The 12,081-nt window shown below is 39.4% G+C and overlaps 1 protein-coding gene across 18 annotated transcripts in view; it reads right to left on the bottom strand.

Annotated features, from left to right (window-relative positions):
• Positions 1-5,883: 5,883 nt before the first annotated feature.
• The window catches only part of camk2g2 (calcium/calmodulin-dependent protein kinase (CaM kinase) II gamma 2), a 68,091-nt gene continuing 61,893 nt past the window's right edge, over positions 5,884-12,081 (bottom strand). For 11 of the 18 annotated variants that reach the window (XM_079635858.1, XM_079635845.1, XM_079635860.1 and 8 more), the window contains 4 exons: positions 10,455-10,530; positions 8,902-8,996; positions 8,535-8,783; positions 5,884-8,455 (listed from right to left, as the gene is read on the bottom strand). In XM_079635858.1, the coding sequence (XP_079491984.1) occupies positions 8,551-8,783; positions 8,902-8,996; positions 10,455-10,530 (404 nt within the window). In that variant the 3' untranslated portion in view covers positions 5,884-8,455; positions 8,535-8,550. Of the gene's footprint in view, positions 8,456-8,534; positions 8,784-8,901; positions 8,997-10,454; positions 10,531-10,980; positions 11,113-12,081 lie in introns of all 18 variants that reach the window. The other 7 variants (XM_079635844.1, XM_079635854.1, XM_079635856.1 and 4 more) reach the window with 1 other exon arrangement.

Below are 12,081 nucleotides of genomic sequence, written 5' to 3'. Positions count from 1 at the left end.
GAAGTGGAATCTTGTGTTGGATGAAGGTAGGAACTAGTTCATCACAGCTGTGCTGTCACTCAGAGCTGGCGTGACGGGAGGGGGGCGAACATCGCTGATGTAAAAATAGCTTGTGCTAAGCGGACAAGCTTTTTACCGACTTCAGAATAGCAACAAGTTGATTTGAGTCTGAAATTGAAATAAATTATTTATACAAACTATCATTGAAAAATATCTTATAATCTAACCTTTGTTTTCTGTAAAGGGTGGTCAAGGAATTAGACCGCTGTCAGTTGAGTTTGTGGTTATTCTTTTCTAGGGGTTATATTATAACATAAGGACCTTCTAATATTGTGGCATGGAACAGTTTGTTTTATCATTGCATCTGTACACACACTGACAGCAGACCTGCTCTCTTGGCGGCCAAACTAGGACACTTGGCCAATCAATCTTTCTTTAGACAAGCACGCACATACCTGACCTCAGTGGGAAATTAAAAGAGACTTGGTGACAATTTATTTCCACATACAGGAGTTAGATCACTATACATTTTAGACAAAAGTATGTATACATTTTAGACAAAAGTATTTTAGACGCTTTTTCCCCTTCTTATTAGTATTTGACCCCATGAAGCCATAGCACATTTTAACAGAATAATCGAAAAAAAGAAAATGGAACATAAAAGTTCTGCCATGCTTAGCCGACAAATAAGACAAGCCCCCTCTCCCTACGACCCCACCGTTTTAAGTGATTTCTTTCAGGGAGTAAGATCACTTTAGAAACTTGCCTGAATAACAACACATCTGGATTACAGGTGCAGAGATTTACCTCTAGGGTCCCATTGAGTCAGTGCTGGCCCTAGACTTCTGGGGGCCCTAAGTAAAACTCTGAGGGGGCCCCGTCAATCCATTCATAAAAAGACTAAAATGAATCCTCACCCCCTCATCTTTTCTTTCAGAGCAGTTTTGCTGTCAACAAACAACATGAATGGATTTCAATAAACATTAGTATTTATTACAGTGGTATTCAGTAGCTATAAAATGGTGGTATACATATGGTACCGAAGGTGCACTGCCAATATTCTATAATGGAAGGAAATAAAAATGTAATAAACACCATACAAAATATTAAAAATAGAATTAATTAATTAACAAGCCTAAATAAATGAAGAGAAAGTCCAAAAACCAACAACAACAAAAACTTTAAACTGACAGCAAGAACGCTAACACTGAATCCAAATTGTGGTTGACAGCTATATAAAGGCTTTCTGAAAGCTCTGGAACCATATAGCTGTCAGAAAAAAAAGTACAACAGAGCTGAAATGTATTTCCAAATGTGTGATTTACTAACAAAACTAAATAATAATATAGTTTCTCTAAATACAGAATGCATTTTTTTAAAGCACTGATGGGAGTCATAGGACAACTTGTATGACTGAACAGAAATGTGTTTATTTCTAATATTTTTAGGGCCCGAGCACCGATGGTGTGAGGACCCTCTTGGAATTGCTCTGTTTATTAGGGCCCGAGCACCGATGGTGCGAGGACACTATTGGAATTGCTCTGTTTATTATTATTATTATTATTATTATTATTATTATTATTATTTTCCGCATTTGATCGCATTTTTGAGGGCCTAAACATGCACGAAAACTCACGAAAATTTGCACACGCGTCAGAACTGGCGAAAATTGACATCTGATATGCGTTTCAGAATTGGGCGGGGTAAAATGGCTCGATAGCGCCACCTATAAAGGTTCAACGGAGTGCGCCTCCCGCTACGTTTCACGTACGTGTACGAAATTCGGTACATACATGTAATGACCCAATACCTACAAAAAAGTCTCTTGGAGCATAGCCTTAAACACAACAGGAAGTCAGCCATTTTGAACTTCCTCTCTGATTTTTGTGCAGTTTTTGGCATTTTCAGGCCTCGTACTTTAACGAACTCCTCCTACAGTTTTAATCTGATCATCTTCAAATTTGGTGAGTGTAATCTTAAGGCCTTTGCGACGTTAAATTGCGAAGATCTAGAGTTTTCGTCGAAGGGCGTGTCCTCGGCGGCCTGACAAATTTTGATGTTTCGCCATGAAACAGGAAGTTGCTGTAACTAAGGCAAACAATGTCCAATCTGCCCCAAACTTCACACGTTTGATAAGCGTTCTGTCCTGAACACATGACCATGCTCAAATTCAGTTACAGTCATAGCGCCACCTGCTGGCAACAGGAAGTGACATGTTTAACACCGTTTTGGACTCCTAATTAACATATACAAAATTGCCAGCAAGTGCTAAACATGTTAACACCATACTAGAAACATGCTAAAACATGCTAGCAAACATTAGCTAAGTGCTAAAGCATGCTATTACTGCAATTAAATAGGAATTTGCTGTAACTCAGGCATTGAATGCCCAATCTGCCCCAAACTTCACACGTTTGATAAGAGTCCTGCCCTGAACACATCTACATGAGAGTATTCAGTTATAGTAATAGCGCCACCTATTGGCAACAGGAAGTGACATGTTTAACACTGTGATGCTGTACTAGCAACATATTAAATAAACCATTGAGTTATAAACATGTTAGAAACATGTTAAAACATGCTAGCAATTCTTAGCTAAGTGCTAAAGCATGCTAATGCAATGAAACAGGAAGTTGTTGTTACTCAAGTAGGCAATGTCCAATCTGCCCCAAACTTCACAGGTTTGATAAGAGTCCTGCCCTGAACACATCTACATGAGAATAATCAGTTAGAGTAATAGCGCCACCTGCTGGCAACAGGAAGTGTCATGTTTAACACCATTTTGGACTCCTAATAACATATAAAAAATTGCCAGCAAGTGCTGAACATGTTAACAACACACGGGAACCATGCTAAAACATGCTAACAAACATTAGCTAAGTGCTAAAGCATGCTATTCCTGCAATTAAATAGGAATTTGCTGTCAGGCATTGAATGTTCAATTTGCCCCAATTTCACACGTTTGATAAGAGTCCTGTCCTGAACACATCTACATGACACTTTTCAGTTATAGTAATAGCGCCACCTACTGGCAACAGGAAGTGACATGGTTAACACTGTGATGCAGTACTAGCAACATATTAAATATGCCATTGAGTAATAAACATGTTAGAAACCTGTTAAAACATGCTAGCAATTCTTAGCTAAGTGCTAAAGCATGCTAATGCAATGAAACGGGAAGTTATTGTTACTGAAGAAGACAATGTCCAATCTGCCCCAAACTTCACATGTTTGATAAGAGTCCTGCCCTGAACACATCTACATGACAATTTTAAGTTAAAGTAATAGCGCCACCTACTGTCGACAGGAAGTGACACGTTTTAAACTGTGATGCATTGCTAGCGACATATTTAATATGCCATTGAGTTCTAAACATGCTAGAAACATGCTAAAACATGCTAGCAACACTTATCTGAGTGATAACGCATGCTATTATACCCATGATAAAGGACATTTTTGTAACTGACTTTGACATACTACTCCTATTTTTACCTACTTAAATGCACATTGCCCACCGTGCTCTGTCTTCCTAAAGCCACCGGGTGGCGGTGGCACGGGTGCGAGGGCCCTTTCATCGCTGCTTGCAGCTTTAATTATTATTATTATTATTATTCTTCTTCTTCTCCGCATTTAATCGCATTTTTGAGGGCCTAAACATGCACGAAAACTCACGAAAATTTGCACACGCGTCAGAACTGGCGAAAATTGACATCTGATATGCGTTTCAGAATTGGGCGGGGTAAAATGGCTCGATAGCGCCACCTATAAAGGTTCAACGGAGTGCGCCTCCCGCTACGTTTCACGTACGTGTACGAAATTCGGTACATACATGTAATGACCCAATACCTACAAAAAAGTCTCTTGGAGCATAGCCTTAAACACAACAGGAAGTCAGCCATTTTGAACTTCCTCTCTGATTTTTGTGCAGTTTTTGCCATTTTCAGGCCTCGTACTTTAACGAACTCCTCCTACAGTTTTAATCTGATCATCTTCAAATTTGGTGAGTGTAATCTTAAGGCCTTTGCGACGTTAAATTGCGAAGATCTAGAGTTTTCGTCGAAGGGCGTGTCCTCGGCGGCCTGACAAATTTTGATGTTTCGCCATGAAACAGGAAGTTGCTGTAACTCAGGCAAACAATGTCCAATCTGCCCCAAACTTCACACGTTTGATAAGCGTTCTGTCCTGAACACATGACCATGCTCAAATTCAGTTACAGTCATAGCGCCACCTGCTGGCAACAGGAAGTGACATGTTTAACACTGTTTTGGACTCCTAATAACATATAAAAAATTGCCAGCAAGTGCTAAACATGTTAACAACATACTAGAAACATGCTAAAACATGCTAGCAAACATTAGCTAAGTGCTAAAGCATGCTATTACTGCAATTAAATAGGAATTTGCTGTAACTCAGGCATTGAATGTCCAATCGGCCCCAAACTTCACACGTTTGATAAGAGTCCTGCCCTGAACACATCTACATGACACTTTTCAGTTATAGTAATAGCGCCACCTACTGGCAACAGGAAGTGACATGTTTAACACTGTGATGCTGTACTAGCAACATATTAAATATGCCATTGAGTTATAAACATGTTAGAAACCTGTTAAAACATGCTAGCAATTCTTAGCTAAGTGCTAAAGCATGCTAATGCAACGAAAGAGGAAGTTGTTGTTACTAAAGAAGGCAATGTCCAATCTTTCCCAAACTTTACACGTTTGATAAGAGTCCTGTCCTGAACACATCTACATGACACTTTTCAGTTATAGTAATAGCGCCACCTACTGGCAACAGGAAGTGACATGTTTAACACTGTGATGCAGTACTAGCAACATATTAAATATGCCATTGAGTTATATACATGTTAGAAACATGTTAAAACATGCTAGCAATTCTTAGCTAAGTGCTAAAGCACGCTAATGCAATGAAACAGGAAGTTGGTGTTACTGAAGAAGGCAATGTCCAATCTGCCCCAAACTTCACACGTTTGATAAGAGTCCTGCCCTGAACACATCTACATGACAATTTTAAGTTAAAGTAATAGCGCCACCTACTGTCGACAGGAAGTGACACGTTTTACACTGTGATGCATTACTAGCGACATATTTAATATGCCATTGAGTTCTAAACATGCTAGAAACATGCTAAAACATGCTAGCAACACTTATCTGAGTTATAACGCATGCTATTATCCCCATAATCAAGGACATTTTTGTAACTGACTTTGACATACTCCTCCTATTTTTACCTTCTTAAATGCACATTGCCCACCATGCTCTGTCTTCCTAAAGCCACCGGGTGGCGGTGGCACGGGTGCGAGGGCCCTTTCATCGCTGCTTGCAGCTTTAATTTTTTATTATTATTGATGTGTACTGATGCAAACTGAAATTTTATTTCATCATGGGGCATTTCTAACAAAACACAGTAGACCAATACTGAATGTGGAGGTCTGGACAAGCCATAGCCATACGTTAAGATGCATGTCATGTTATTTAATGACCGTTAGTCCAAAACAGTAATTAAATAAATAGTAATCATTAAGTTGTAAGGTATAGTTAAATGTTTCCACATGACTCCTCTTAAATTTAATCCACATTTGTATAATATAACAGTTTTATTTACACCACAACATATTGACACTATCTTTGAGAGCAAGGAGGCCCCTGGTGGTTCAGGGGCCCTACGTAACTTGCGTAACACAGACACTGCCATGAGCACTTTGTCTTGTCCTCGTGTAATAAAGGTCAGTGTAGGTCAGCTTCAAATGCAAGCTGAGCAGGACAGAAAGACAGTGATGTTGAGATTATCTTTTATTAAATGCTTCCAAATATTTCAACAATAACATAGCTATGATGGTTTAACAACATTCAAACAAACACTTGATAGATTTAAGTTCATACTTTTATTAATTGTATGGTCATGCAAAAAAAAATCCAGCATCCAATTAAACCTCAGAGTATAATCATATGTAGTCCCATCATATATGGTTACAATGCAAAAGAACTGACAAGAATGGGGCAACATACCAAGCTAAAGCTTTGTTAATCTCTTTTAGTCCATTTCTTTACAAAATTAGCATTGGAAACATATCTCAAGAGCCACATGTCATTTACCTTGAAGATGCAGGTAATATACACATATTTCAAATTTAGGTAACACAGACAGTGAAAATTATTACAAGAAAGTTACACATGCATATTTTTCTTCTGCTGAACTGCATATATGGTTTGGTTGTGAGTTATTTATTTCAGGAATTATTCACTTATTATACAAAGGCGTTTGTGTCCATCTAACAGTCATAAGAAATACAAGAACTATAATCTCCTGCATCTGGAAACAACTCTTAACCGTTTACATTTTTTATGTAAGTTAAACAGACTAAACTGCACTTTTTTCATATCTGAGGACACACTATGAGTGGAGGAAGTGGCCAGGCAGAGACTAGGACTGATCACACTGTTAGAACACACACACTGCAGCAGAGAGCGCTGTATGAAGGTATGGCAGACATCACAGTGCCAGACGGTTTCATCTGTGGACAAGTGAACTCACCAGCAAGATGCCGTAGGGCAGGAGTACTCTCTTTCCTCCCTTTTTTTCAACATATAAACTTGGGTGCAACATTTGCCCAACTTTAAAAGGTAATGTGTCACAAGGAATGGCTTAGCACAGAGTGAAGGGGGGAACGGCAAGCCCCCTAGGCATCACAATTCACACACAGGATTCTACATAATAACACAGTCAAGAACAGTGTTCCAATGTGACAGTCACACAGATCGAATTTTAAAGGGAGCACAATGTGCATGTGCTTTAACCAACATTTTTTAACTACGCATGTTTACTGTGTACTGAAAGTCAGATGAAGACGACTGGCTAAGAGTTCGAATCATCCCTCATCAATGATCTGCATTAGTATTTACAGGTTACACTGAAAAAAAAAAAATATAACAAGACCTTAAAAAAAAAATCAACATCCCCAGAACAGATACTACAAAATGGACCCCAAAACACCCTGGAACTGCATTCATCAAGTCATTTTCATTCAATAACCAGCCTGTGGATGCTCAGGTGATCACCGTTTTACCAAAACCACACTCAAGTCACTATATATGATGATGAGACATAATCAGAACAAGTGTACAGACACTCACGGAGGGGTAATGTGACAGTTTGGGTCTTCTTCTAAAGCGTGGACCCCTATGGATGGATTTCATAACCTGAAGTTGCAAAGCAGTTCACAGAAAAGTGAACAGAACAGCATAGAGTCTCAAGCTTGTGCAAAACAGTACAGGCCATTACCTTTTTTTGACATGCTTATAGTCTACAAAATGATATGCACGCAGCTGGAAGCCTAAAAGAGTGAGCAGAGTAACCGTGAGCGTGTTTGTGTGTAGTGTTTAGCGCCCCCTGGGGACCAAGAGACATACAACAAACTTGAATCAAAGTAAGTGAGAGTTCTGCAACTTCAGGTTCAGAGAGCCAGGAGGTTATGGGTGCAAACATACATGAAGGCAAGTAAACCAACCCAACTTGAGTTTAGGCCTCATGTGGAAGTGTGTGGAAAGAAGATCTACGCAAAACACTACATAGCAACGAGCATCTTTAACCCAAGAAAGAACATTTACACAAACACACACATCTCCTCACCCTTTTCCCCCAGACACCACAGACTGTTTTGTCCTTTCTCGTTATAAATATCTATTTATGCACAGCTATATTAAATCCAGTCCCACTTTAAAACATTTGTCTTGAAAACACAAAATACTTTCCAATAACAGCATCATTCAGGAGATTAAAAACCAAGAGTTCCACAAAAACACGACAGAAAGCCAGAAAGATAATCTTCCCCAACCCCATTCTCCCCTTTTAATAAAAAATAAAAGCAACATTAAAACATCCTCTTCTCAAAGTCTAAGAGTCTACACTTTGGTGCGTCAACGTCTGATAAAAATTTTCGTTCCCTCTGATATGCCATGCCATCACATTCAATGCGTAAAAAAAAGAGGACATAACAGAAAAATGTTTTCTGAAACGTAATAAACTCACACCGGCGTGTGCTCTTCAAAAAATTCACATTTCTGGTTCTAACTTCCATCTCTACCAGCTGTTGATTACACATGTGAAGATCTCAATATTTTACAATATATTATTAATACTTTAAACACCATTTCCGAATGTTGGGCAGCAGAGATTATGGTTACAGACAATACAGCGCCCCGTGTGGGCATTAGAAGCATGCAGCATCCAGAAGGCAGGGCTGCTGCCGTGGCCGCCCGCCACACATCTAGCTAGAGTTGGACTAAAGTGGTGGCCACTTTTAAATATATTTCTTAGTTGTGTAAATTTTTTCCCTCACGTTTTCGAAAACTTCAAGAGGTTCTCTTCTGGCCGGGCTCCAGGCGGCAAGACGTGCACGGAGAAGAAATGCTCCAATCAGCTTTAGTATTCAGGCATGCTAAGGGAGAGAATATGAAGAATACTAAATAATAATGCACTTGTTGTGTGGACACCAAGATGTCTGTCAGTCAGTGTACCTTTGCCCTGTGTGGTTCACTGTAGAGGTGCGGCAGGCGCGCCGGAGCAGTGGAAGTGGATGTTGAGCCACTTGGCATCTCTGCGGTGCCACACACGCGTCTCCTCTGACTGGCTGCTGCGTGGCCGGCCCTGGCTGTCGATGTACTGCGTCAGTCGGATGTAGGCGATGCAGGCGGCATCCTCTCCGATCAGGTGCACGTGAGGATTCAGGATGGTTGTGTGCACAGGCTTACTGTTCTTACTCAGCACTGTAGTCAGACACAGGCAGTAGATAAAGGTACCATTCAACTCAAGTGAATCTGCTTACAAATACACTAACAAACTTAAAAAGCTTTATTACACTTTAGCACAAAGCATGACACCTACGATTCTCAAAGTAGAACTTATGGAAGTCCATTCCCTCGACCAGGTTTCCAAGTGCCTCAGGCTCAAAAGAGGTCAGACCAGGGTCACAGATTCTCCTGGAACAGTAAAGGTTACAGAGATGACAATGCAAAACACTTTTCAGTTTTGACTGTAGGGCTTTATGTGCTTTCAATACCTGAGTCTGAATATCAATGAAAATACCATAATACAATAACTGTTCCCCTCCTTTAATCCTCATAAAACATTGACAAAAATACAAACATTTTTTTGTTTTGTAAAAAATAATAATAATAATATATATTAGGGGTGCACCGAAATGAAAATTCTGGGCCGAAACCGATAGCGAAAATTTAGGATGCACTTGGCCGAAAACCGAAACCGATACCGAAAATGGCTTCTTTTAAAAACTTTAATATATATTTATTTATATTGCTTAATTTTGAATGGATCTGAAATGAGAAATCACAAAACAATAGAATAATCATCAAACTTTTATTACCACTAACAGTTACATAACAAAACCTAGAATATTTTATATATTATATATATTTCATTTTACATACGCTTCATGAGCCACACGCGCGCGGTCTCTTGCTCTCTCTCCCTCTCTGCCACAGTCTGCGCGCTCGCTCTAGATTCTGGAGGTTTTAACTAATTCGCGGGCATCAGTGAGCCGCTATCAATATGCGGGAGACTCCCGGAACTTCCGGGAGACTTGGGATGTCTGTATTTCTATACTGAAATAAAATCGGCATTATAATTATTGATTTTTCATTACGCAATTTTTTGGTGCCCTCTCAGCTCATGCGCGTGGTGGGAGCGGCGGCGCTCAGATGTCCTCATCTGAAACTTTAAAATACTTCCATACGGCTGACATGCTCAATCTTTGCAGACACGTGCAAACAGCTCGACCGTGAGTGAAACCTGCTTGAGCACGGAGGGGAGGGGTGGGTGACGAGTAACAGCTCCACCGTGAGTGAAACCCAAGCGCTTGCGCGCGGATGGGAGGGGCGCGGTTGACATTCATTTTCGGTTGACATTTTCGGCTGGCTTTTTTATTTCGGCCCGAAACCGATAATGCCATTTTCGGCCGAAATTTTCGGCGACCGAAATTTCGGTGCACCCCTAATATATATATATGCAAATTGGCATAATCTTATTTAACATGCACACATTTTCAATATATTACAAAAGTTAAACAAATTCTACAGAAAATGGTTGGTGATCTTAACAGGTTGTTTATTTAAAGAAAATATTCCATAAAATGTTTCATTTATGTTTTAATTAAACACACTAGTGCTTTTTAAAAGTGCTGATAAAACAAGATTTTCACAATGTGCTCTTAATTACCAGCAATATCAATTAAACTTGAATATGGGGTTTGCTCCTATTATAATAAATATGAGATATTCTTTTTTTTTTATGCGCAACATTAACATTTTGTTGGCTGTAATTTGGGTGAAAATTTACCAACAAAAATGAACACAATCCATAAAATGCTCACAATGTTTAATCAGTGATATGTGAAAACAGCATGTATAAACAGTGCTTACGTGTACGCTTCAAAATCCCCGTTGTTGATGGCCTCAATCAGCTGCTCCGTGATTTTAATGATCTCCTGCTTCCGTGCTGGTGTTTGGAGAGACAGGAGGAAGCACAAGGACACAAATCAAGGTTTATCCACAGCATCCATTATTTGAAGACTGCAAACCAGCGTTATGCTAATAGCTGCCCCAGAAATCTCATTCAGCCCATGATTCAACAGGGACCCGTCTTTCAGTATCTACCCAAGCATCCTGATTTCAGCACAAGCAGAGGTCTTGAATGACTTGTATTCAATGATTATTAAACGCTTATGATTTCAACCAGCTCAGTAACCATACGCCAACCATCAAGTACAAACAGTTCACACTCGCATGAGCTCATAATTCCTGCGGATGGACATGTTTCGATAAAGGACTGTAATAGTGTGATGATTTGCAGGGACTTTTGTAACACCAGAGGGAATGTCAGGATGTCTATTTAGAAAACATCAAATTCACCATATCTCTGTCACTAAATCAACAGTCTAAGACTTACACTGCCGCCTGTGCACGCTGCTGCCCCCTGGTGTTGTGGAGGCTGGAGCAGGTACAGCAGGCTCTAAATCAGGACAGGAGCTCTGACCTGAACTGCTCCAAGCAACACTCTTAACATCATGTGGTGGTTCGGCTGCAAGACAACGGGACACATAAACAAAACTGCATCTATGCACACAGAGATGCTAGGCCACAGCAAAACAGTGAGCACTAAACAGAGACAGGCTGTGTTTGGAATAGTACTACTCTACTACTATTCCTCCAGCTGCATGTGTCCTGTGCACAATATGCACATTTTCTGTATGCAGAGGTGAATGACAAAACATGCGGTATTAAACAGAAATGACTGTGAAATACTACATTCCACAATGAAATGAGCTGAAATTCACCTTCCGTTTCTACGGTGATAAAAAAAAATTACTTAATTTTTACCATCAATTTCTTCACAAAATGTCTACAAAAGACACATTTTTATACCAAGTATTTCTAATTTAAATATAATTGTATTTTATTTCCGTAAAAAAAATTGTATGTAGTAGGAAATATACAGTGTATCCTGTGTAATACTAGTTAGTAGTACACTAGTATTCTATTCCAATCATAGACACAGTCACTAATTCATCTAGATCAGTGGTTCTCAGCCAGGGGCCCGGGGCCCACAGTAAATGTCCAGGGGGGATTCAGGTTGACTTAATACCTTTAAGTCATTGTGTGTGTGCATTAAGAATTAAAAATAGATGAATAAATTGGTATTATATAAAAATAATCAAACTCTAGAAAAACAATCAAGATGTAATAAATGTATACTATTTTTTTTTGCAGAGTTAATAAAAAGTTTGAAAACAAGCAGCTTTGACATACAGCAGAAATACCTGAAATATCTTCTATATCCTATAATGTGGGGGAAAGGGGGTTGAATATAGTCTTAGACGATGGAGAGACTTCGAGCCCAAAAGGCCGAGAACCGCTGATTATATTGCATGCTTCATAAAACATCAAGCTACTGCAAACCATGCTTGAACCACTGCATGTGTCACACAGGAAACACTGCAGAAATAAATTCAGTAATTCGATTATAACTGAATTTGAATAATGAACATTA

Source organism: Phoxinus phoxinus, assembly GCF_949152265.1.
Source record: "Phoxinus phoxinus genome assembly, chromosome: 14".
NCBI classification, from domain to species: domain Eukaryota; kingdom Metazoa; phylum Chordata; class Actinopteri; order Cypriniformes; family Leuciscidae; genus Phoxinus; species Phoxinus phoxinus.
Note: the sequence above shows the minus strand (reverse complement) of the source record. Positions and strands in the feature narration are given on the sequence as shown.